This window comes from Equus caballus, chromosome 3, assembly GCF_041296265.1.
Source record: "Equus caballus isolate H_3958 breed thoroughbred chromosome 3, TB-T2T, whole genome shotgun sequence".
NCBI lineage: Eukaryota > Metazoa > Chordata > Mammalia > Perissodactyla > Equidae > Equus > Equus caballus.
The window spans coordinates 17,915,021-17,939,937 of record NC_091686.1 but is presented as its reverse complement, the minus strand read 5'-3'; the positions used below and the strand labels follow the sequence as shown (position 1 = coordinate 17,939,937).

The 24,917-nt window shown below is 53.4% G+C and overlaps 1 protein-coding gene across 2 annotated transcripts in view; it reads left to right on the top strand.

Moving 5' to 3' along the window:
• ATP6V0D1 (ATPase H+ transporting V0 subunit d1) overlaps nucleotides 1-24,917 on the top strand; it is a 36,390-nt gene that overhangs the window by 3,521 nt on the left and 7,952 nt on the right. For both annotated transcript variants that reach the window (XM_070261970.1, XM_001497669.5), the window contains exon 2: nucleotides 18,099-18,270. In XM_070261970.1, the coding sequence (XP_070118071.1) occupies nucleotides 18,099-18,270 (172 nt within the window). The remainder of the gene's footprint in view (nucleotides 1-18,098; nucleotides 18,271-24,917) is intronic.

The following is a 24,917-nucleotide window of genomic DNA, read 5'->3' as shown; positions in this document are numbered from 1 at the left end:
TTGTTTTTCCTGTAACTTGCTAGTTAGAACTAGAGGCCTAATTAGATTCTGGTTTCATTTTTTTTTTTTTAAAGATTGGCACCTGAGCTAACAACTGTTGCCAATCTATTTTATTTTACTTTTTTTCAGATTTTTTTTTTCCTTTTTCTCCCCAAAGCCCCCCGGTACATAGTTGTATATTCTTCGTTGTGGGTCCTTCTAGTTGTGGCATGTGGGATGCTGCCTCAGCGTGGTTTGATGAGCAGTGCCATGTCCGCGCCCAGGATTCGAACCAACGAAACACTGGGCCGCCTGCAGCGGAGCACGTGAACTTAACGGGGCCAGCCCCTGATTTTTTTTTTTTAAAGAATATTTAATAGGTAGTGTTTGTGCTTCCATTGGGAGGCACGTGATATCTAGTTGTTTCTCTTTTTGTAACATAAGGAATCATTGACATTTATTGCCTAGAACTGTTATTTCATTAGGGGTTGAAAAATGGTGATATTCTAATTCCATGTTTCCTTCTACAGTTGCTAGTTTTTAATACTTCTATGCATGAAAACTTCCAGTAATCAACTACCTGGTTACCCTGAAATACAGTTTGTATAGGAGAGGCAGGATAAATGCTTGATTCTTTCCCATATTTACTTATCAGCTCTCAAAATAATGAGTTGGTTCTCCAACATCCTCCAAAGATGACTAATGAGGTTTGTTTGTTCTTCTTTTTGTTTATTATCATATTGGACTTATGGATTTTAATATGTTTATTGTGCTTCAATCTTTTAACTTTATTGATACTCAAATTTTCCCTTGGCTAGTGGGAGCTTATTCAATAGGCTGTGAAGTCTTTTTGACATAATCCTGTAGCCTTTGAGAGCTTCCTTATTTCTGAGATAACAATATGTTCTAATCTTATCTTGTGCGTTTCCTGACCCAGACCTAGAGTCTTCATTTCTCTTAGGAGACCTGATTTTTTTAATTGGAAAATGATATTTAGAGACCATAATGTGAGTTCAGGGGGTTCTCATTGCTACTGGGTTGCTCAGTGTTTCTAGGATTTTCCTATGAATTCTTACTCAGAAACTTGGAAAATATACAAAAGCATATGGCTTGCTGGATTATGCAGCTGCAACTCTGCTCATGGGTACCAGATGCCAGTTTCCTGATTTAGAGTGGAGGCTCTACCTGACACTTGAGCCAGTCAGGGCATCACCTTCCTGTTGTAAAGAAATATAATTAACATTCAGGAGGAGGAGAGCCAGTGAGTTAGATGCTCAGGGAACATGGTCAAAGAGCTCACATATATGATATGCTGGTTGTCTTCCAGAACACTTTATTTCTCTCTGTCCTGAGTTGCTTGTCTTCTATTCATTACAACATCATCTTCTGCATTTCAACATTATTTCACAAGAGACAGTCTCATACGGGAAGAAAAAAAAAGACTCCAGGCTGGGCTTGGCCATTTACCCATCACATGAAACTACAGATGCAAATGTAGATGGTGTCTTCCAGGAGTGGCAAGTCATTCAGCACTGACTGTCGTGTGGCCAAGCATATGGCTGGAAAATTAGACAGAGATCAGCTTTTGGAGGATTGCAAAAGCCATGGGAAGTGCTTTGTCCTGAGTGCAGAGGATGGGAGGGTAAAACTACTGGACTTAAGGAGCCAGCCCCGGGTTTGCAGGTTCGGATCCCAGGTGTGGGCCTAGCACTGCTCATCAAGCCATGCTGTGGCGGCATCCCATATAAAATAGAGGAAGATTGGCACAGGTGTTAGCTCAGTGACAGTCTTCCTTAAGCAATAAGAGGAAGATTGGCAACAAATGTTAGCTCAGGGCCACTCTTCCTCACACACACACACACACGCACACATGCTGGACTTGTGTGTTTGAATGTACCTGCAGTTTGAAAAGTAAATTGGAGGTGGGGGCAACACCAGAGGTTGGAAGAACAGTTTGCAGACTCTTATAAGTAATCCAGGGCAGAGATGATGACAGCTTGTATTCAGGCATTGGCGAGCACCCATTGTGGGGGAATTTTAGGAAGAGGAATTGATAGGACTTGAGGGTTAGATAAGGAGGCTGAGGAAGAATGAAGAGTCAAGGATGATGTCCTCATCTCTGACTTAGGCAACTGTGTAGGTGGCAGAGTGAAATGATGGTGGAATTTAGAAGGAACAGGTTGGAGAAAGAGTGAGAAGATGAGATCGAGGGATCTGTGAGCCATTTGAGTGGAGATGTAGAGGCTCTTTTTGGTGCTCAGGTGTAAGGTCTGAGCTTAGGATACAGTTTGGGGAATTGAGATAAAAGTTTGGCCAATGAATGAGAGAGTATAGAGTCAGAAGAGTAGAGGCCCAAGATGAGAGTCTCCCCTAGGAAAGGCTTCAATTAAGCAAGATCAGGAGAGGTGGGGGAGATGATCCTGTCAAAAAGGCCAAGGGCATCCCCTGAGATGGAGGTAGCCCCAATGGAGAACCTGAAAAACAACAAGGTGGTGAATTCCAAACGTGGCCAAGAGACTGAAACAAAGTCAGACAGTCTTCCATTTGGTTTTGCCATTCAGAGGTCATTACCGTAATGAGAACAGAGGAGACTGGGACTAGAAGTTTGTGGCAGTGCATGGAGTGGTTGGGCAGAGACAACGTGTAGACAGAGCAGAGCTTACTGATTAACTTATCCCATCTCAGCCATTTACTGGCTTTGTTAACTTGGGAAAGTCGTTTATCCTCAGCTGTACGATGGGAATATTAATAGCATCTCTCCAAGATGTCTGTGAAGTGTAAGCACAGAGTCTGGCACCAAGTGAGCACTCAGAAGCCAGCTGTTCCCACCATGGTTATGATTATTCCCTCCTGTCACTGCTAGGAGGCAGGTGCTATGTTGGGCCTCGAGTGAGTAATGAAAACATGTCACACAAGGCCTTCATGGGGGCAAGTGTTTCTATCTAATGGACAGACTGGTAGACATCAAAACAGCATTGAATGTACAGTAGGCACAGGGTGCATTTTGGAGGGTGGGATCATGGTGGGAGTGGCAGTTAAAGGGTACAGGGTTTCTTTTTGGGGTGGTGAAAGTGTTCTAAAATTGGTTGTGGTGATGGTTGCACAACTCTGTGAACATACTAAAAACTATTGAATTGTACACTTAAAATGGGCAAATTGTATGGTGTATGAAGTATATCTCAGTAAAGATGTTAGAAAAAAAAATTAGCTGGACCAAGCAGGTAGGAAGAAGGAATGGTATTAGCAATCTCAGAAACATGAAACTGCATGGAGTGTCAGGGGAGCTTCGGGAATTGGGGAAAAGAGAGTAGAACACGTGTCAGGGATGTGCAGGGGCTGAGTGAGGATAGCTGCATTGGGCTGGCTCATGAAAGGCCTTGGGTGCTTTGGAAGTACGTGCAGCTCAGGAGGGATGAGGGTTATGGTAAAACAAATAAATAAATAAAAGTGACGGGAGAGATTCTTAGGTTAGGTCAAGGTCAATGTGTGGGAAATGTCTAAGAATTTCTGTTTATATTCTTGCCTGGAAAGACTTTGTATGTTCCATTTTGTTTGTTAAAGGAGACTATATTGAATTGGTGAAATTAGATGATGGCTGTGGCTTGAACAGGAGGATGGGCTTAGCTCAATCCCAAATTCCTCAGAGTCAGGTGTGATCCAAAGGGGAAATAACACAATCCTGACAATCCACTGACCACAAGCAAGAGAGAGGAGCTGAGCGGGCATTGGAAGAAGGGTGTGCAGAAGATAACCTGGGAGAGTTTGCACCTTGGAGTGCTTGGACCAAGCACTTTGAACTTCTGACCTCTGCGAGCCTGGGTCCCACACACATGTAAAGTTTTTCCCTAAGTACTTGAAGATCCATGCTGTCCCGACTGCCCTGGGGAGTGGCATCACTGCATGAAGAGAGCCCAGATACCCAGAGATTAATGAGCTGGCATGGATCATTGGTGGTGACCATGGCAGCCTGCTGCTGCTGCCCAAGAGGATGCTGGCCCCAGAGTTAGGGTAGAGGCTAAGGATAGGCAGAAGGGAGGTCTTGCTGTCATGAGCCAGCTCAGATTTTTTTTTTTTAATAAAGATTTTATTTTTCCTTTTTCTCCCAAAGCCCCCCGGTACATAGTTATGTATTTTTAGTTGTGGGTCCTTCTGGTTGTGGCATGTGGGACGCTACCTCAGCGTGGCCTGATGAGCAGTGCCCTGTCCGCACCCAGGATTTGAACCGGCGAAACCCTGGGCCGCCACAGCACAGCATGTGAACCCAACCACTCGGCCATGGGACCGGCCCCCCCCAGCTCAGATTTGATCCCTCAGTAGATGAAGAAGGGGGAAATTGTGAAGGGGGTGGGGATTGGTGGTATGATACAATTAGAAACTTGATCTGGGGCTCTGAAGCGTGGATTTAGGAGGAGCCAGGCTGGAGGCAGGCAGCTATTCCAGCTCTCCACATGAGAGAGCATGGGCTGAACTAGGGCAGGAGTGGCATGAGGAAAGATGAAGGACTGGGTCAGAGACCAGCTTAGAGGATGAGACCCACAAGGTTGGGCCAGTTTTCATTAGGTATAGGAGTGAGAGGAGTTAGAAGTCAGACTTCTGACTTCATAAGTGACTTAGGTGGGCGTTGGAGCTGCTTCTGAGATGGGGACCACCAGAGGAAGAGATGGATGGGCATGGATGGGGTGGTGGAAGAGGAGGTATTCTGTCTCAGATGTGCTGGGTCCGAGTGTCTGAGGGAGATGGCTGTGTGGATCTGGAGCTCAGGGGAAGTAGCACTAAAGATACCAATCTGGAAGTCATCAGTACACTGGCTGGCAGCAGTTCAGCCCACACTTGGCCATCTGTTGGCTTGCAGCCAGGGCAAGCCTCTCTTGAAAGCCGAGTTCTGCCCTGAGTCCTGCCAGGAGGCTGGAGAGCAGCCTTAATGGCAGGCCAAGTGGACACAAGAGTGGTCTGACGAGGACGTCTGGCATGGAGCCTAATTTGGCAGGCAGTGCAGGGAGAGCAACAGCCAGGGATTCCTCTTCGCATCCCTGCCGTGCCTCCTCCTGCATGACTGGGCACGGTAGTTTTTTATTTTCTTTTTAACTAAACATAATTTTTTTTTTTAATTCCAAAAGTAAAGTTGGTGGAAGAGTGACTCAGCATGGACCTTTTGAGGGACAAGTTTTCACCACCTTGTTAAAACATTGATTGTCTATAGATACTGTGTCACCCTGTAGCCCCACTTATAGGATTGTATCCCTAGATTAGCACAGGATGGCGTATAGAGGTGTTCACACCAGCCTTGTTGGTAACAGAAATCTGTTAGAACCAACAGGACATTCACTGACAGGGGTATAGTTAAGTAACCATGATCTATCCTTTCAATGGAATAATATACAAGTACTCAAAAGCATGAAGTTCCATAAGGGCCTGGTTTCTGAGGTGGAGTCAGTGCTGAAACCATGCCAAGGGCCTTTTGAGGTAGCCTCAGCATAGGTAGGCGTCAGCCATCTAGGGCCCGTGAAGATAGGCTTTCTAGGTGACCAGAGTTTCTGGATGGCAGTTTAAACATTTTGCATAAAACCCTTCTGGAATGTATCAGTCTCACTTTCCCACTTTCTTAGCAGTACACACTGAACATAGCAGAGCTTCTCCTGTGTTAGGGCTGTGAGACTTGGAAATAAGATGGAACAGAACTGCCGTCCGTGAGGGCCCAGGTCTGCCTCCAAGTTTTGTCCTTGGGCTGCTGTCAGGCTACCCACTCACCCTTCCCACTGTGATCAGAGTGCCTGCTACAGCACCCCAGACCCCATTTCTAACTTGTAGCTATTCTTGTGCTTTGGGCTCAGCTGTCAGACACACTCCTTCTTGTTAGGAAGGTCTGCATCAAGAATGAACAGGTGCAAGGACATGATGTAACAGTCTTTCTTATAAATCCTCTGCACCTGCTCAGGGTCAGGACCTTAGGGCCTCACTGGGTCACCAGGACCTTTCTTGAGTTCTTTGTGAGGCCAGGCATCGGGCAGACCATCGCTGCCTTTTTGGCCAGCTGTGTGGTGCTGAGCTTGTGATTTAATGCCTCGAAGCTTATCTACCCACTTGTAAAATGAAACAAATCACTGGCAGGTTGTTAGGATTCAACAGCACAGTGCCTAGCGAGAGTGGATGCTCAATAGATGTTAGTATGATTAGATGAGTGGCAGCTCTTTATTGCTACTGGAAGGGTACTAGGCTTTGGGATATAGGGGAGGAGAAGCTAAGGCCCCTATCCTGAAAGGGTGCACCGTATCATAGATTGTTTTGTTTCTGAGTTATTGAGCACTTGTTTTTTTTTAGATACAGCATTAGGCAGTAGAGACAGGGGATAGGGACCTGAATAAAGGGATCTGGAGACTGGAGTCAGGAGGGAGGAGCTTTGCCCAAGCTTGAGAATGAATGTAGAGGGCTAAGGATGCCCAAGCTTCCTCTATGTCCTCTTCAGTCTTGCCCCTCAGAAGGCTCTGTCTTCACAGATGCAAGACAGACCAGTCCTTAATGACCAGGTTCAAGCCTACCTTGTCTCCATTCTGGCTTTCCCAGACTCATGTCCACCTCCAGTGTATTCCCTGTTCTTTATGACACATTCCTGCATGGCTCTGCGGGTGCCTGCAGCCTACTCCCCCAGGGATGGCTGGCTGGGGGAGATATGGACCAGGAGTATGAGGCTGTGATTAAATTGGAGGAGTGTGTTGAAAGGGAGCTGGAGCGCAACCCCTCGCTGTTGACAGTGCCATCCTCCCTTTCGCCACAAGGGGGTACACCAGGACCGTTTGGCTGCCAGAGAGCCTGGGGAAGGGGGTGTGGCTGGACCAGTGAGTCAGCCAAGCTGTGTCTCCTCTCCTTTGCATAGCACTTGCTCTGGTGGCTGTCTCTTGGGACTCTGCCTTGGGCCCTACTTCCCTCAACCAAGTCCCGGTTGGCCTTCTCAGATTAAGTAGGGCTTGTGTCTCAGTGTCTTCTGTCTATCCATCTCTTCTTTCCCTCACCAGCCTGTGCCCCAGCTTCCTGGTTTAGGAAGGGAAAGGCCAGGGGACATGCCCTGATGCTCTCCGCCTTGGTGCCCAGTGCAGGCTGCTCCAGTCTTGACTACCATGCTGTCTTCATTTACCCCAGGTCATGCTGGCAGCTCTCAGAGTTGGAGCAGCAGCTACCGCACAGTGTGACGGCCATGGACCAGGGGTCTTGGGGGCTCCAAGTAGGAGGTTGAGGCTGACCAGGGGTCAGGGCCACACTTCCCAGGCTCCCAGAAGCATTGCCTTTCCTCAAGTAGCCTCCATTCTTGTCCTGCGACCCTGTTCCCTCCAGGAGGACCGACTCTTCTCCTCCTAACCTCCTTCAGCATTTTGGAAGACACATAGGAGTACATGTGGCACATAAAGGTACATATGTATAGAGTGACTCTGGGAGAGACCCAAACCAGGCACCCCAAACTTTCTGTAGGCACTGTAGGTACGCTCAGTCATGCTAGGAGTGGGGTTATTATCAGGTGATTGACAACTCTCTTCCCTTACCCTACACCCCAGTTTAAGGGGCCTTTCCATTGGCCTCCCTGGCTTCTGTCTCATTCAACACTTACTCCTTGGCTAACTTTTAAAAAATCTGTCCTGGAATATTGGCCTTTCTCTTCTTGTAGAGGCAGGAAAATCAAGGCTTTGAAGGGCCAGTTAGTCAGCTAGGCTGCTGTCACGTAACCTGATTGATGCCTGCTCTGCCTGTCTGTATCCACTGCCCTGCAGCTCAAGGGGCTGGGCTGGGGCAGCCCCCTGCATGTATGTGGGTGGTCCTGAGGAGCAGCAGGCAGACTTGTGGCGGGGAGAGGTGGGGGGTTGGGGGGTGGGGTAGGAAGGGATGTGTGGAGGAACAGCCCTGACTGGTTGCTGGGCACTACTTTCCTGGCCAACTCTGGCCTAGTCCTGGATACTTGCCCAGACCTTGTCCCCCCCAGCCACTCAGGCAATGGTTTTCAGGCCTTGACCTCAGCTGAGGCTTCATATTTGGCTGGCGGATGGGGCTTTCCCCTCTGAGGAGTCATCTGTGGTGTCCTTGATGCTGCAACTTGGCCTTTCCTGCCTGCCCCTGCCCCTGCTCTGATAGCTGCTCAGAGGCTCCACAGCCCTGGGCCTCCCCTGCACCTGCTGTCAGTTCTGCCAAGGCTGCTCTATGGGTATTCAGGCCTCTGGGCTTACCCTGAGATCGAGTGGCCCTCAGGGGCTGGGGTTGCAGAGAGTCAGTGCAGTCGGGCCTGACTAGGGTAAAGAGTGTCAGAGTTGACCAGGCTTCTGGAGGTAATCTTATCCAACCCTTTTATTTTACTGGGAAAGTTACTCCCAGATGAGGCCCAAGGGCTTACTTTTGGTCTCCTGACATCCGTCTTGGCTCCTCCTGTTCAATCACTCTACCTTCTTTGATTCTTTCCTTCATTTGTTCTTTCATTTGTTCACTCAAGGATGCCTGGACTGTGGCTCTGTGTGCCCGGCCCCCAACTTAGGAAAGGGTGGTCAGGTGAAAGAAGCCCTGCTTCTGGAGCCCTCACTGTTCCACCAGGCCTTGCCACGTGCTATCTATCTTGGAGGTTAAAGGGTTGGAGATCAAGGAGTATGGGTGAACTACAACCATGACCCAGCACACAGGGCTTGAGGCTGCCAGGTCATGGGTTGTAGCTCACCCATTTCCCCCCATCTTCAGCCTTTTAAGCTACAAGCCAGATACCATATGTCAGGGCCTGGGGGAAATGAGGGTCCTGGAGTGTTATCGATCCTTCAGGCCTGGCCCAGGCTCCATGCCTTCCTATCACCCCCATCTCTCCACTGGCTTCCGTAGTTTGGACCTAGCTTCTGCTCTGAGGCTCCCTGAGCAAGGGACAACTTGCCTCCCAGGGGCCAGCCCAGGTCCACATGCTGATCATGCTCAGTCTGGCATGTTACTGCTCTTCCTGCACATGTCCTGCCAGGCCCTTGAGAGTGAGTAAGGGGGCCTGGGAGTGCTATACAGGACCAGCCTGCGTGGTTACTGCTCCTGCCACTTCCTGCCTGGCCCAAGCCTCTTGGCTCTGCTGGGCATGGGTATGGAATGGATTAACTCTGTTCCTGGCCCAGGCTGCTCTGTCCAGTTTCTATGAGCTGCAGGGAATGACACTTCATGCTGAGAGTAGCATGGCTTACAGCCCCAAAAGAGGCTTGATTCTGTGAGCCCATCTATAAGGCCTAAGTCTAAGCAAAGTGAGTATTTCCATAGCTTTGACTCTAGGCACTGTGGAGCTGGCAGGATCCAGCCTGACCTGGCTTAATCTACTGTGAACAGCAGTCTGGAGGCCCTAGAACCGTCTTCCCCCAACCACGTGAGTTCTAGCTTTCCTTAGTGTCCTTCCTCCAGAGTCTTTGCATGTAGAACAGAAGTCCACCATCACGAGCTGACAGGATCGCTCAGGCAGTGTGGCCAGTGCACCTGGGAGCCAGACATGGGCTTGGGCCAGCTTCTCAACAAGCTCACTGCCACAGCTGACCTTCCCTGGGCTGCCTGACACCTGGCCAGACCGGATCACTTTATCTCTCTCACTCACACTCCGGCAGACTTACATCTTTGGGAAAATGAAAAGAAGCTCTTTCTCGCAGCCCCAGATCCACTCCAACCTTCAGGTTTTATAACTGCAGTGGCAAGCCTGGAGAAGGAAGAGCTTGCTCAAGGTCAAAGTGCAGGGAAGCAGCAGAGGCGGGTATGGCCCCTGTCTCAATGGCCAGGGTTGCTAGATTCTTAGGCTGGGCTATGGCAGGGGAACATAAGGAAGCTGCCCTCCAAGCCCTGTGTCTCTCGGGACATGCCAGTCCCGTGGAGCCCTAGGACCTGGGTGGGGGTGTCCTGATGAGGGGTTGTCCATGTGGATCTCTACTCAGTCAGAGGAGAGCTTCTTGGAACTTGCCCTGGGTGCAGCAGTAACCGGTTCTGCCCCTCCCTTTGGCACATGGGACTGTCGCCTGCCTGGCACCCTCCTGACTGTCGAATGGATTGACTTCCTCATAGGATGTGAGAGATACTTTATTCTCCCAGCTGCAGGGACGAGGTGTTCCTGAGAGCATGAGGGTAATTAAATGTGGCTCTGCCACCACCACCTACCACCTGTCTCGGAGCCGGGAGAAGGGTGGCGAACCTGGGTCAAACATCCTGCTGCCTCCTTGACCTGGGGAGTGACACTCCCTTTTGATCCTTGTATCTGATATTGCTGGTGGGTGGTGCCACTGGCCTGTGGTGTCAGCTGGGCTACCTCTGCAGATCAGTCCCATCCCCCTCCTGCGAATGCTCACCTCACTAAAAGGCCCGCAGCAGGGGTGCCGGTCTAGGGACTAAGGAAGGAGAACTCACAGTCCTTTCCCTGTAGGAGCTCTGCCTTATGCCAACTGAAACCCAGTAGCTTGCATGTGGCTGTGCCAGCAGTAGACTCCAGGTTCTTCCCAAGGCTGCTGGCCCGCCAGCCCAGGGGCTTCCCATAGAGCAAGAGCTGCCCTTGGCTGCACCATCTCCTTCCTCGTCCTAAGGCCCCCAGGGCAGCAGCTCAGGGTGTGGTGGGTGGTGCAGAGTTGGGTCCTAGCCTCTGTCCAGGTCCCTGGGGCTGCCCAGAGCTTTATATGATCTTGCTGGTAGGTGAGGTGAGACATGGGCTTGGGGATAGGAGTCTCAGATTTTGAGCCAGCTCTCCTTCTCCAGGAGATAGCAAAGTGGGGCCTGTGTGTTTGCATGCCTGTGCTGTACAAGGGCCCCTACAGCCTTTATGAAGGGGAGAAGGATGTGCCAGAGCCCCAGAGGAAGGATCGGGACAGGCCATGGGAAGGAAGGGCAGGAGCCTTCTATGGAGCACTGAGTAGGACAGCCTCAGCAACAACCTAGAGTCGAGAACACAGACTACATGACTGGGGCTGAGGGTCTTAGTTGGGAAGCTCTGGGTAGGATTCTCTCTGCCAGAAGAAATGGATTGTGGTGTGCTGTGCTCAGTTTTCTCTGTATACCACTGCCTCTGTTCAGTGTCTGTGGCGGGTGCCCTGAGATGCTGGCCTTGCACGGCCTTTCACCAGGTGACTGGCCAGGAACCTGGGTCCAGATAGATTCCTCAAGCTGCTTGGGGCCAAGCTGTGGAACAGGATTCGAACTCAGGTCTCTGTGGCTCCAAAACCCAGGTTCTCTCTCCCCTGAGAGCCACTCGGCCACCTAAGGAGTGTCCTGAAACCAATGATCTGACAAAATGGGGCTGCAGAGGTGAGCTGGGGCTGTGGCATGGACCAGCTGATGGATGATGAGTGGTCCTGCACTTGCCATGGCAAGGGGTCCTGGACACTACAGTTGAGGGGAGGGCAGTGTCAAGGCTCTGGCTGGGGAATGGCAGGTGGGACCTCAGGGAGGGGAAGAAGAACTAGCATTTGATAGGAAGAGTTGGAACTCAGGGTTAGTCAGTTGGTATTATGTGAGGTTTGCAGGGGACCTGTGATAAGCCCTGGCAGAGGCCTGAGGGCAAAGAAGATGCTTAGTCTGTGCTGCATGTCCTGTGTAACCCCAGGGTTAATGGTTTCCATGCTATGGCTCTTACACTGGGAGTTGCAGATGTGGTGCTCTGACCCTGCAGAGCCAGCCAGCCAGTGCACACACCTGCCTTGGAACTGATACGAAGAAGAGGTCTCACTCACCTGCAAAGCCTAGAGAGGAGACAGGCATAGCACATTTGCCAATGAGGGGCTATGGCTTTGTTGGACCACCAGCTGGACTGTCTGTCCACATCTGTCCATCCATCTGAGTTTCTCTGCTTTGAGCCCCTGGAAGTTACAACATTGGAGAGCCTCTGGGGCAGAACGAGCTCTGCAAGTGGAGCCCAGGTCTGGTCCCTTGAAAGCGGACCCTTACCTAGGCCCAGTGGGGAATGGTGGAACAGGCTCCAAGGCCCTGCTGCCCTCGTGGGGAGTAGGTACACTAGGCTCTAGGGAGCATATTTGCACATCTGGTTTCACTCAGCAGGCCGCAATTCCTGAAAACCCCTGAGCTCCCCAGGAGAGCATCGTTGAGTGACCTCTGGAAAAGCAGAAGTGAAGTCTGGGAACACACTGTCCTCTCACACTTTGCCATGGCCAGCTGGCCAGCAGGGCCCCTCTATGGGCCATGCAGCCATGGGTGAGTCTAGAGCAGGGGGCTGCCCTGTATAGTGTACTGTGCCAGGGGCTGCCTCTATGCCTGCTGGCTCCAGGGGCAGTGTGGCATGGTCCAAGACATTCCCTTCCTGCCTCCCCAGGGCCCTTGAGGAGGACTGGAGAGGCCACATGCTGCCTGCCCTTGGGAGCTCTGGAGGGGCTGAAATATCACTGTCAGGGCTGGCAGGACATGGGAAACGTTTCAGGAAGTGGCTGGGGGCAGGGCTACCCAGCTGCCACCTCTCAAGGTCTGGTTGGGGCTGGCTGCCAAGCCCACACTTTGTCCCACAGAGAGGAGAAAGTGCTGGTCAGACTAGGAGTCCTCATGCCCTGCCAGCTGGGCTGGGGTGGTAATCAGGGGTGCCAGCTAGGGTCAGAGCTCTGCTGCTGAAGGGTCCTGGGCCAGGAGACCTGGGTTGAGGGAAACCGGGAGGTGAAGGGACAGGTGGAAGCTATGGGGCCAGCTTGAGTCTGGTGCGACCCTAGGAGCTATGTGAGGAACAGCCGCACCAGGTGGGTGTTGGGCTGCAGCCTGCCCAGGAGCCTTCAGAGAGCTCAGCTGGACACTGCTGGAGCTGGGGCAGTGGCCTTTGACACAGGCAACCTCAAGGTGGTGAGTGGTGCCCTGTGGAGGAGGGTGGGCAGGACCTCTCACTTTCTAGGCTGGAGGAGTGCCCTCCCAACCCAGCTTCTCTGGCTGGGCCTGGGGAAGCAGCCCTGTCTTCTATACTTCAAGGGCTTTTCTCTAGTGCATCCTGTAGACTTCCCTGGAGGTCTTTCTTGGGGCAGAGATCATAGCAGGGGTCACTCTAGCTGGAAAATAGCACTGGTAGAGCAGAGTCAAGGGTTGAGGCTAAGGCAGTGCTAGGGCTGAAAGTGTAGGGCCTCCCAGGCTGTGGGGAAGAGGCAGGGCACTAGCTCTTAGGCCACAGGGGCCACTGGGTAAAGGTGACAATGACACATTGGCATTGGAGGACTTCACTCTCCTGACAGTGTCAAGAGTGGACTTGGGAGCAGGGAGCCAAGATATGGGGCAGGAGGCCAGCAAAAGGGCACTGTGGCCGTGAGGAGGCCTGGAGATGGAGTTGGGGAGAGATGTACCAGAACACTGGGGACAGGTGATACTAGGAAGCAGAAGAGCTGTGAGAACGTCTTGGGTGGGGTGAGGGGTGCTGAGAAGTAGGCCCAAGGCCCTCAGGGAAGGCTGGAGGCACTGGGAAACAGTTGGACAGCTTCCTCTGAAGAGGGGTTTAGGTCAGACTTCACAGGGAACTTCCTGATAGCAGCAGCATCTTCTTGGACATGAGAAATCAGCCTCTGAGGAAGTCTTTTGCTATGAGAGATCCCAGACTGGCCAGACATTCCTGGTGCTGGGCCACGGAGGGGAGGATTTGGGGTAGACAGCTGGGCTTGTGGGTAGACCAGAGTGGTCCCCCGAGTCTGTGCTAAGCAGAACACTGCTCATGCCTCAGCCCAGGCACGTCTCGGCCTCTTAGGGGCTGTCACCGAAGCTGTCAGGCTGCTAAGCCCAGGGCACAGAGCAGAACTAGCCCCTGCCTTCCCAGAGCCCCTGGCGTCCTCGGCTGCCCTTCGGGGTGGGCCAGGGCTGGGTGGCTCGGTCTCCCACGAAGCTCTCAACAAGTTCCAGGCCTCTCCTCCTGTGCTCAGATCCCACCCCCAGTAACACCCCCTCCTCTGCATCCACATCCGTCAGAGCAGGAAGCTGGTGGGGGGAGATTTCTAATGGCCTCTTCAGCCCTGAGGACTGTCTGAAGTGCCTGGGGCTGCCAGCCCCTGGGCCTGAGTGCAGGATTTCTCAGACAGGGTCACAGCTGGTTCAGAAGCCTGTGTGGTCCAAGCTGAGGGATCAGGTCGCCTGCCTGCCTCCAGCTTGCCTTCTTAGCTGGCAGGCTGTCCCCTCTCCCTGGGTCACAGGGAAACTCAGAGCTTGGCTAGCGAAAGTGGTCTGGAATGGCCCCTTGACATCGTCCCTGGGGGTTTTAAAAATGAGTTTCCTGGTAAGGAAGACTCTTCAGACCTTGGGCAGGATTCTCAGTAGAGTCTCCCGAGTTTGCTCTGATCCGACACACGCCAGCAGAAACCACCCGGCCTTCTGCGTTCCAGCAGTGCTGGGAGCCATGGCTTCCCCAGATGCAGCGTCAGCAGAACGCAGCAACCAAGGCACGGGGTGTTTGCTTTAGGGCCCGTGCTAAACCCCCAGGGTGGAGAGGCATGCAAAGGAGAGCCTAGCCCTCAGCTGTGCCCCTTTCATTCACATGCACACCCTTCTAGCTTCTCTAGGAATGGCTGACTCCACAAGTGATGCCAGAGGGACTTGTCCATGAGTCATGGCAGTCCAGGGCCATTGTCAGGTGGCAATGAGTGTCCAGGCTACTCCCAAGGTTGTGGAGGGGGCATGCTCTGGCCTCTCTCACCCCTCTGCCACCTGCCTTTTCTGGGACTAAAGTCTGGGTAGGCAGCTGGGTCCATATCTGAAAGGCCCATCCTGGGCCAAGGGCTGTGGGAGAGTGTGATCAGGGATGTCAAGGGTGGAGGAGGAGAGGAGACCAGAGCTGGAAATGGACAGAATCTATCAGGCGTGATCCACATCTCAGCCACTCTATGCCTGACTATGGGACTCTGGACAAGTTTCATGTTCCCTCTCATTTCTCTTTGAGTCTGTGAAATGGGCATGGCTGGGAAGTCTAGCACACAGGGTGCTTCTGGCATGGGGCTGAGTACTCAGCAGGGCCCCATCTGTTTCTAGTTAGAGTGGGTCTTGTTTGCCCCCTTGTGTTGGGGTGCTGACTCCCACTTGATGAGTGCCAGGTGTTGGATGGAGTCAGTAGGGGCTGGAGGAGGAGAGGGTACTTGGTGGTGGGGAGTGAGCCTTCCCAGGGAGAGAAGCCATATGGAGCAAAGGCAGAGGCTAGGGCAGAGGAAGTTGCACACTGCTAGAGCGCTTGAGAGGCTAAAGTGGGAGGTGACAGCACCCAGGGAAGCTTTCCAGCAACATGGATGCCTGGGGGAGGCCTGGCCCTTGGATGCTTTGGAGGGTGGGAATCAGGAGGCTGGGTTGGGGTCCAGGGCCTGGACTTGCTGTCCCAGAGAATAGTGGGGCCCCTGGCATGAGGGGCCCTGACAAGAGGACTGGGTTTTGCCCTGGGGCCCTCTCTGTGCATCTGGCCTAGCCCTCAGGCCCAGCTGTGAGCTGGAGAGGAAGGCGTCTCATCGCCTGAGAAGGGCTCTCGATTGGCTGCGGTGGCTGAGTGGATAAACGGACAGGTTTGGGCTGGCAGCTGCTGCACCACACAGTCTGACCCAGAACACCACATTCTGGGCCGGGCTTTCAGCTGCTGTCTGCTCCGCAGCTTCCCCTAGTGGAGATCGGAGCACCTGCTGTGCCCGGACCAGAACCCCCTGCCCCCTTTTTTTTTTTTCAAGTATCACAATGTTCATTGAGAGATACAAGTATATAAAGTCAGGGCATGAGTATGACTCGAAAAATTACTTAGACTTACTTTCAATGCTGTAATCAGAGGGGCCAGTTCATATTCTCACCATTTATTTCACACCCACAACAACCACTCCAAGGTCATTAACGATCTCTCAAAACTGATCGGTTTTGTACATGTAAACCATGTTTCTTTTAAAAAGAGTTGTGCACTTGTCCAGAGTCAAGGATATTAAAACCTAGGCATAAAGTCCATTACTAAAGGTAGAAATGCAGGTGATATACTGTTACGGCAACAGCCATCAATTACAGTTAACAACCAAATGGATAATCAGATAATGCAGCAACTCAAGTATTACTGAGCACAGCACCTTTTCTCATCCATGCCTTGTTCCAGACATAGGTGGGCCTTGGCCAGACTGTGGTGAGGATGGAGAGGAATAGAGCCCAGGGCCAGGGCTCATGGCAGACAGCTTGGGGTGAGGACATTGAAGTGTACACACTTCCTGGGCGAAAAGACAGCAGCGTTCATGGCACAGAACAGGGCCCTGGTGGCTTCTCCTTGCCCCACCTTGCCCTCTGTTCTGTCCTCCTTTAGGGTGGCCATGGGAGAAAAGTAGGTGTGAAGGGTAGAGTGATGGTGAAGGCAGCAGATGGTGAAGGCCTCCTGCAAGCCTCATGAGGTTAAAGTCCACTCTGTGAGTGCCAGGAGCCACAGAGGACTTAAGTGCTTCCTGCCATCAGGCTGCCACCCAGAGATGCAAGTGGAAGGCATCCACTCCAGCGGTGTGCATACCCCTCCCTCCCACATACTCTTCCATCTCTCCTTTACACATCTGACTCCATGCTGAGATCAGTCTTCTCTTGATGGGGCATGGGAGGAGGGGCATCACAGGAATCTCCTAAGCCTGTGGAGGGATCATGTGCCTCACGCTCCCTTCCTGTCTCAACAGCTCAGGATAGCATGTCCTTCTAGGCCCATGGATACACAAGGAGGCCTTAATTGGGAGCTTGCGGAAATGTTTGCAAGTGTGACCCTTTCTGTCATCCTCTCGGTAGCCTCCCCAGGGGACGGAAAGCATACAGTCCCCAGTCAGTAGAGGCCAACCTCGGCTGTTGGGCATTCATACACACACACACACACATGCACACACGCACGCACACACGCACAGGTCCCTTCTCAACAGCTCTCCTTGGTGTTGACATCACTACCACAGTGTCCCCCGTTTCAAAATTCAGGAGTAAACCCTCCTGCTGTCTTCACCAGCTCTCTTCCCAGTGTTTCATTCATTCCACACTTATTTACTGAGCATGAAAACACACAAGAACATGCTCTATCCTAGGCTCTAGGATACTGTGGTGACCCAAAGTCCCTGCCATTGTGGAGCTTATGTGTCCTATGCCAGGTGGGATAAGTGTTACAAAGAAAAGTAGCACAAGTGAAAGGACAGAGTGATGGGGCTACTCGGGAGAGGCCTCTGAAGAGGGGATGTTTGAGGAGAGATTGTCACTTTCCAGGCAAGGGGACAGGGAAAGGCCTTGAGGTGACAAGGTGCAGATGAGTGACGTGGTCTGCTTTGTGTCTTGAGAAGATTGCTGTGGCTGCTGTGTGGAGGACAGACTGAGGGGTGAGAGGCAAGGGCAAAAGCTGGGAGACTGTCAGGTTGTTGCCACAATCCCTCTGGGTCTCACCTGTCCTGCCTCCCCAGGGCCCTTCTGCTCTGTCCTCTCCCTTTTCCCTTACCCCTGTTCTTAAGAGCTCAGGAGAGCCCATAGGATTGGCCAGGCTGCCTCCAGCCACTCCTAGGGCAAGGCCAACCTTTCCTCCCAGCCTCATCCCTCCCTCATACCACTCATTCGCTCTCCAGGCCACTTGTCACTCACACCATCCTGTTAGCTATTTCCTTTGTATTTTCCTGTCCCTGTCCTCTGCTCTGAGCCAGGCCGGCATACCCTCTCATCCTCTCAGTCCTGTCTCTGTGTCCTCTCCACTTTATTCCCAGGGCTTGTGGTATCTCCTTTATTTCATCTACATTATTTCTGCCTGGAGGTATGTTGGCTTGCTCCCCTAACCCTGTGACCCTTGAGGGCAGGCCCATGTTTTATTCTGCTCTAGGTTAGGGCCATCCTAGAGTCCACCATGCAGAAGGGCCTCAAAGGCTGTGAGTTGTGAATGGCACCTTGGGTTGAGGTTTCCCAGGCCTCCTTGCCATCTGGGGGAACAATGGTTCTACTTGTGCTTGGACTCTGGGGCCCAGTATGTTGGCTTGTGGCCCAAGGGTCTGGGAGCATCTCCAGGGCCTTGGCCTGACTGCCCTGGAGTAGGCCCTGAGCCAGCAGGGAAGTGGAACAGGGACAGGAGTGCAGGGTAGCAGCAGGACACAACTGCCGGGGAGAGACTGGGGCTCAGCGTAAGATTGGGGATGGAGACTTGGGGCACTGGGGAGGGCCAGCCCTCACCTCCCACCTTTGGGTTTTAGACCTGAAGCTGCACCTGCAGAGCACTGACTATGGCAACTTCCTGGCCAACGAGGCATCACCACTGACAGTGTCAGTCATCGATGACCGGCTCAAGGAGAAGATGGTGGTGGAGTTCCGCCACATGAGGAACCATGCCTATGAGCCACTCGCCAGTTTCCTGGACTTCATTACGTGAGTGTGCCTTTTGGTGCCCTCCCCTCCCACTGGGCTGGACAGCTACACCTGCCAGAGTTGGCTCAGCATAGGCTCAGGCCTGCTGCCTGCAGAGTCCTCCCGGACTGTATGGCTGGGCTGGTTAATCAACAACCCTGGACCTACAGGCCACCACCCATAAAGTGGGGTCATCAGCTCCTTCACTGCTGGCCGGGAATCTGGTGGGCAGGCAAGAGTATCCCATGCTGTAGTGCCAGATGAAGCCCCTTTCCCTGCATGCCTGGTGTTACAGAGATTGGGATGGGGAGACCAGGCATGATGGGAGCCCTTTTCTTCACTCCCTCTACAGCACTCATACTGAACACTCACTGGGCACCCACCCCCTGTGCCAGGGTCAGGCGTCAGGGGATGACAGAGCTCTGAAGAGTCAGGTTCTTGGGGTGGACCATTCAGGTTCTTTGGCCCTGTCTGGACTGAGGCCCATTCTCTATCTTGTCTGACCATGGCCCTGGGTCTCGGGGAGAAGGGGTTGGGGGTGGGGGAGTGGAACACCTGGCTGTCTTTCCTAGTCTATGTTGCCCAGGCCCCCACGCTTAAGACCCTTGGCTGCCCAGCTTCCCTATCATATAACCCTTGGGTGCAGCCCTGCCTCCACTAAGCTCCTGGAGGTGCTGAGCAGAGGAAAGGACCCTAGGACCTGCAGGTGGCGGGGAGGGCTCCTGGATGAGGCAGCCTCTACCTGCCAGGTGTGCTTGTGGAAACAGGGAGGTAGAGAGGCCCCCTCTGCAGGGATGCCCGGGAGCCATGAGCCAGGGCCCAGTGGATGAAGAGACAGCCCCTATCCAAGTAGCTGCCCCACACAGGTGGTGAGCAGAGGCATGATCGGTGACTGGTTTATGTGAGTGTGCTCTGTGCTGGTGGAGTGTGAGTATGTGTTACGGGGAAGTATTTCCAGGCACTCTTCCAGGTAATGTCTAGCTTCTGCCATTCCCTGATGACGGTGCCCCCACCCTCCTTCTTGAGACCTGGCACACCTGCTCTGCTTGTCCCTGCAGGGACATGCTGGATGCCTGCTGCCTGACCTGATTCCCACCCCCAGCAAGGAGCAGCCACTTTCTCAAGATCCACTTGCTCAAGTGGGTGCTGCAGCCAGAACGGCTCCATTCTCGAGTGAGGACCGCAGGCTGGAATACCTGAAGGGCTCAGGGAACCTGCCCAGGCTGGGAAGCAGGCTCTCTCCTGGGGGCCTCCTTCCCTGGGGGCCTCCTTCCCCAGGGGCCTTCCTGCTGTGCTTGCTTTGCCCATAATCACACTGCCCTGGCCCCGGTCAAGGTACAACCAACGTGGTCCTACTGGGCCAGGAGGCCAGAGATAGGGTGTGTCTTGTGCTGCTGCATTGGGGGTCACACCACAGCACCCCATCTGTCAGTCATCCCCTGGCCTGGGCCTGTGTGTCCCTTGCCCCAAGGCCAGAGTCAAGGATGTACCAGGAAGCAGAGCCTGGCCTTCACCTTGTTTGCACAAGGCTCCTTTGGCTTCCTGGTGAATGTTCTGGCCTTGCCAGCTAGGTTGGCCAGAGGAGGCCTGGCCCCATGCCAGTGGCCGGAGGGCAGATGTCATCCATCCTGCTGCCCACTTGGCCACCTGCCTGTGCAGCTAGGCCCTGGCCTGTGTTAGTGCCCTCAGAGGCTTAGTCTCAGCCTGCCAGGCCATGAAACTGGAGAGGGCTCTGAGCGTGACTGAGGCTGCACAGCCGCCAGCTCTTTGCTGGAGGTTGGCTGTAAGCACCAAGCGTGCTTAAAGCAGCCAAGCGCTGTCCTGTGGCAGGCTGTCACTTCTCCGCCCCTTCCATTCATAGGTGATTGTGGCTTAGAGGCTTCCATCCCCTCACTCCTGCCCTCACTCAGGAAGAGCTCACCAGCCAGGTGTTAGCCCATCTGAGCCTGTGGCTGCTCATTTCATGACCTTGTCATCTCCAGTGACCCACTCCTCTGCTCTTCACTTCAGCCACCTCCATCGATAACTGCCCAAGGCAATGTCACCACTTGGAACTGCTCCACCCATGAAATTGCTGAGTCAGGCACCCCCTCTCTACCCACAACCCTCAGTTCTTCCAGCCCAGTCTCAGTCCCTTGTGGGACGTGGGTTCCGGACACAGCAGGACTCTGGGCCTAGCTTCCTCCCCTGCTGCCCCTTCTGTCTTGATTTTCCTCCCTCCCCAGCTGAAGTTCCCTGGTCTATCATTCACGCACTCTTCTGCCAACATCCGCAGCTCTTTTGGCTGCCTGTCTCATGGTCCCGCCCGGCTGGCAGCCCCCCAGCCCTGGAGGAGTCCCAGCAGCCTCCAGCCTGGAGGCGCTCTCCCCTGCCTCTGCTGCCGGGAGCAAAGCTGGGGAAGCTGACATTGGGCGGATGATCCCTGCTGCCAGAAATGCACGCTCACCAGCTCAGCTGGCTTCAGCTTGTCTCTACCCAGCCGCCTGCTTCCTCTCCCCACAGCACCTTGCAGCCCCCCACCAAGGATGGGAGGACCACTTCCTCATCTTTAATACCGTCCCTCTCCTGCCCCCAACCTTCTCTGTGCAGATGGCCTACCTCTTCCTCCACAGAGGCGATAAAAGCCAATTTGCCTCTCATCTCTGCATCTGTACCTGCCCCCCCCCACCAACACAACCCTGTTCCAATGTCAGAGGTGCTCTCCTTTTCTCTTGGGTCCTCCTTCCCCTAATGTCCTGAGTCCCCACTCCCGGACCCTGAGTGGCCACTCATCTACAGCCACCTTCCCTTCCGCATTAATCCCATTAGCATCTAAACAAGCTCAGATCTCTCACATCATTAAAATCTTGTCTCATGGGGACTAAACTTTTACATTCACTCTCTGTTCTCTCACCATCCCTCATCCTTCAAGCCTCCAGTCTGTGCAGTCCCATCACTCCACCGCGAGGCTCTGGCTAAGGTCACTGCTGACCTTCGTGTGGTCAAGGTCTCCAGGCCTGATCAGAAGCCACCCTCCACTCACCTCCTCCCAGCAGTCTCCTGCCTCTTGTGGTGTTTCTCTGATTTAACTCCTGCCTCCCTGACTGTTCTTTCCCTATCTCCTCCTCCACTTCCTCCACTCTGGGTCATTCCAGGAGTGAGGAGTGTTGCAGAAAGAGGTGAACCCTTCTGTAGGGACCAGTCCAGGAGATCTCCCCCAGGCTGGGAACTCACAACTGGCTTCCCTGAGGAAGTGACTGTTTGGCTGAGAGGAAGGGTATTTAAAGGAAGAATTGGGGGAGGGATGTTCTAGACTGAGGGAACCATACATGTCCTGAGCAGCTAGAGCATGGAGCCTCATATCTTAGAGATGTCCAGAGGAATGTAGCCAGAGAAGAGAATGTGGTCCCCCAAGTTGGTGAAAGCATTAGTTAGAGGCTCCATCTGGGTGTGAAGACTTGAAACAATGCCATTGCTACCCACAGAGAAAACTGGCCCAGCTGGGCAGAGGTTGGGACCACTACAGAGGTCACCTTAGCTCCATCCCTCAGAGTCTCTTAGTTACCTTCAGAGCTGCCCCAGGATGGCTGGAACAGGCTTCTGCAGGAGGTGATGAGTTCCTTGTCACTGAAGGTGTGCAAACGGAAGCTAGTCAAGGCCTTCCCGTGGTGAGAGACAGTGTCCAATGGTTTTGTAGATCCTAGCCAGCCTTCAGCCAACACACATGACCAGTGTCAGCTCTGGGCCAGGCCCAATGCTAGGAGGGAGGGAGATGTATGGATGTAATGGGATGAGTGCCAGTGGTGGTGTCAACAGCTCCAGGAAAGGCCTGTGGGCAGCTGCTACAAGTGGAGCCCTGGGTCACATGAGGCTTGCTGGCATTGACAGGACTCCAGGATCAGGTAGGGTTAGAGAGGTCACTCGGGAGAGTACGTGGTCAGAGTGGAGGCAGCTGCCTGGCATGGGGCAGACAGGCCCTGAGTGAGAGAGTTCCCCCTGAAGTAGACGGTTACCAGTCATGTGGTCTTGAAATGATTCAGCTCAATTTCACAGCAATAATATGTAATATGCCCCTATACCAAGGGCTCCTTCCAGGCCCAGCTTGCTGTGTGACTTGAGATAGAGCCTCTATTAGGGTTTTTTGGCTTTGGAGAGGATCTTGACCTGGGCCATTCCATGATGGCTTCCCGTAGGAGAGTAGGCCCCAAAGGGGAGCTAGGAGAGTTGCTTGTGGGAGAAGTGAGTCTGGTCTCTGGGGATTTGCAGGTGGGTCACAAAGTCCTTTGTCGTTAGATGAGCGAGCCTCCCTGGAGGGGGCCATCCCCAATGTGCAGCATCTGCCTGTGGCCCTGGTACCCACTGGCAGAGCTGGAGCAGAGTAACCTGTATCATCTGGGGAAGGTAAGGTCCCATCTTTCTCCTGTACCATAGGCTTCAGTGCTACCAGCCTGGAGTGGGCAGCTGCAAGGAGGCTTTGTCCCAGGACAGTGGCCTCAAGTGCCCAGTGGGCCTATTAGCATACCTGCCATTCTCCCTAGGACACATTGCTTCAACCTGGGGCCCTGCTGGGTCACAGAGGGCATCAAGTTTCTTTTGGCCTCCCTATCCTGGCCCTCCAGCACCCTCTATCCACAACTACTGTTTCTATCGGCTGGGGCTCTAGGCCTGCTGTGGTTTCTGGTATCTGGGCTAGACCTGGCTTCTGCCTTGAGGGAGAGCCAGCACCAGTACTGTTCCCCTGAGCCTGAGGGAGAGCACATAGGAGCTCTTCAAGGCCCAGAAAGCTCAGGTCAAGTCATTGGGTCAATAGACCCAGCTGGGCCTCTGGAGAGGGGCAGGATTTTAATGAGGAGAAAGTCCGGGCCTTATAAGCCCTGCTGTGGACCACATTTCAGTCATTCTGATTGTATGGGGGGAAACTGAGGCTTGACAGGTAGTGTGCTGAGACCATAGCTTATCTGTGTCCACTTTCTACCCTGGGCAGGGCTCTGCAGGACTCAGATGTGATTGAGCACAGATACTGTTATTAGCAATCCCTGCTGGGAGCTGTGGATGGACAGGCTGGCAGGGTTACCTAGTCCTTATGGCCGCCTCAGCAGCACCAGGTGGCCCCTAGGGCCAAGATGGTGAGAATGTGGAAGCAAGTCATGTTGCTCCAGCAGGTGGCGCCAAAGGGCACAGCAGAAGGACATGGCTTGGCTAGGGGCTCTGAAGACTTCTTGGAGGAAGTGTCTTCCTAAACTCCAACCAGAGACTTCTGTGGGCCCAAGCTGAATCTCCAAGGCACAGGGTGAGGGACGGCCTCTGGGCAGAAGAATACGTACTGCCCGACTCCCACCCTATGAAGGCCTCTTTGGCCTGGCGGGCAGCCGCCTGTCCACTCCCCAGCTGTCTTCCTCTGGAGGGAGATGCTGACCAGCTGGAACCTCATTCTCTCCTATTGAGGCCAAATGAGGGGAGGACTGGCGGAGTGGCTTTCTGGGGGCAGGGAGACAGCTGCTGAAGCCAGGCAAGGAGGAGGAGGATTTCCCTGCCTGCTGGAGGTGTTGGCCTTGGAGAAGCAGACAGCTGGACCAGTGTCATCTCTGCCAGGTCTGCCCTGCCTCCTTTCTCCCAGGAAAGAGGATTCTGGCTCTCACTGGGCAGGGGAGAAAAGCAGGGGCTGCTGTTGCAGTGACCTTGTAGTTGACTCAGGGGAAGGGAACTGCTGGGCCTGGCGCAGAATCATCCAAGGCTGGCCTCGCCTAGGTTAGGGGGCCTTGGAAGGGGCTGGGGTGTATGATTCTAAATGACCCTTACTTGATTCAGCATTTTTCTTGGTGCCTAGGTAGAACTTCTAGCAGGAGAAGCTGGGGGTAGCCAGGGGGCTACCACCAGCCCCTAAATCTGCTGTCAGGGCTGAAAAGTGAATCATAGCTGGCCTGTTCCACTTCACTGGAGGGATAGCAGCAAAGCCAGGCAGTAGAGTCTTACCTCCCTTGGGCCCTAACCCCAGCCCCACCCCTATCATAAACAGATACCCTGAGTTGTGGGCGCAAGGAGTGGGGAGGTTTAGAAAAAGGAAACTGGCCTCTGAGAAGACAAGGCTAGATGGGGAGTGTAGAGCCCCAGGGCATGGGTAGAGGTGCGTGGACACTGGCTGTAGGGTCATAGAGCTCCTCTAACTTATAGTGTGACAAGGCCTGGAGCCTTTACTCTCTGTGCCTTATTTCCTCTGACAGTGGGGCTGGTGACGCTGGTGGTTGTGGGATCAATTAGATAGTACAGGTCTAAGAGGTAAACTGTTCTCCCCTTCCCTGTCCAAAGGGTTGTGAGAGCATAAAAGAACATCCTTAGGTTCAGGAGTGGGGGTCTCTGTGACTGTCTCAGGGAACATGATGGCTTGAGTGGGGCTGGATAGTGTGCAGGTTGAGTGTTGTGAGAGGTGAAGTATAGCCTGGGTCCTGGGGTACATGAGATTCTGGAGGCGTCAGGAGCAGGAGGGATGTGCTGTCCAGGGTAGAGAAGATGCAGGCTGGGGCTGGAGACCAAGGCACAAAGTTCTGATGGGCTCTCTCTGAGGTCCCTCCACTCTGCCAGTTCTTTCAGGTCAGGGGTAGAAGGATGACCATTTGGGCTTCTTGGCTTGCAGCTGCAAATGGGCCCTGCCTGAAGCCCTCAGTTTGAGAAGGGGGGCCTGTCTCTTCTCA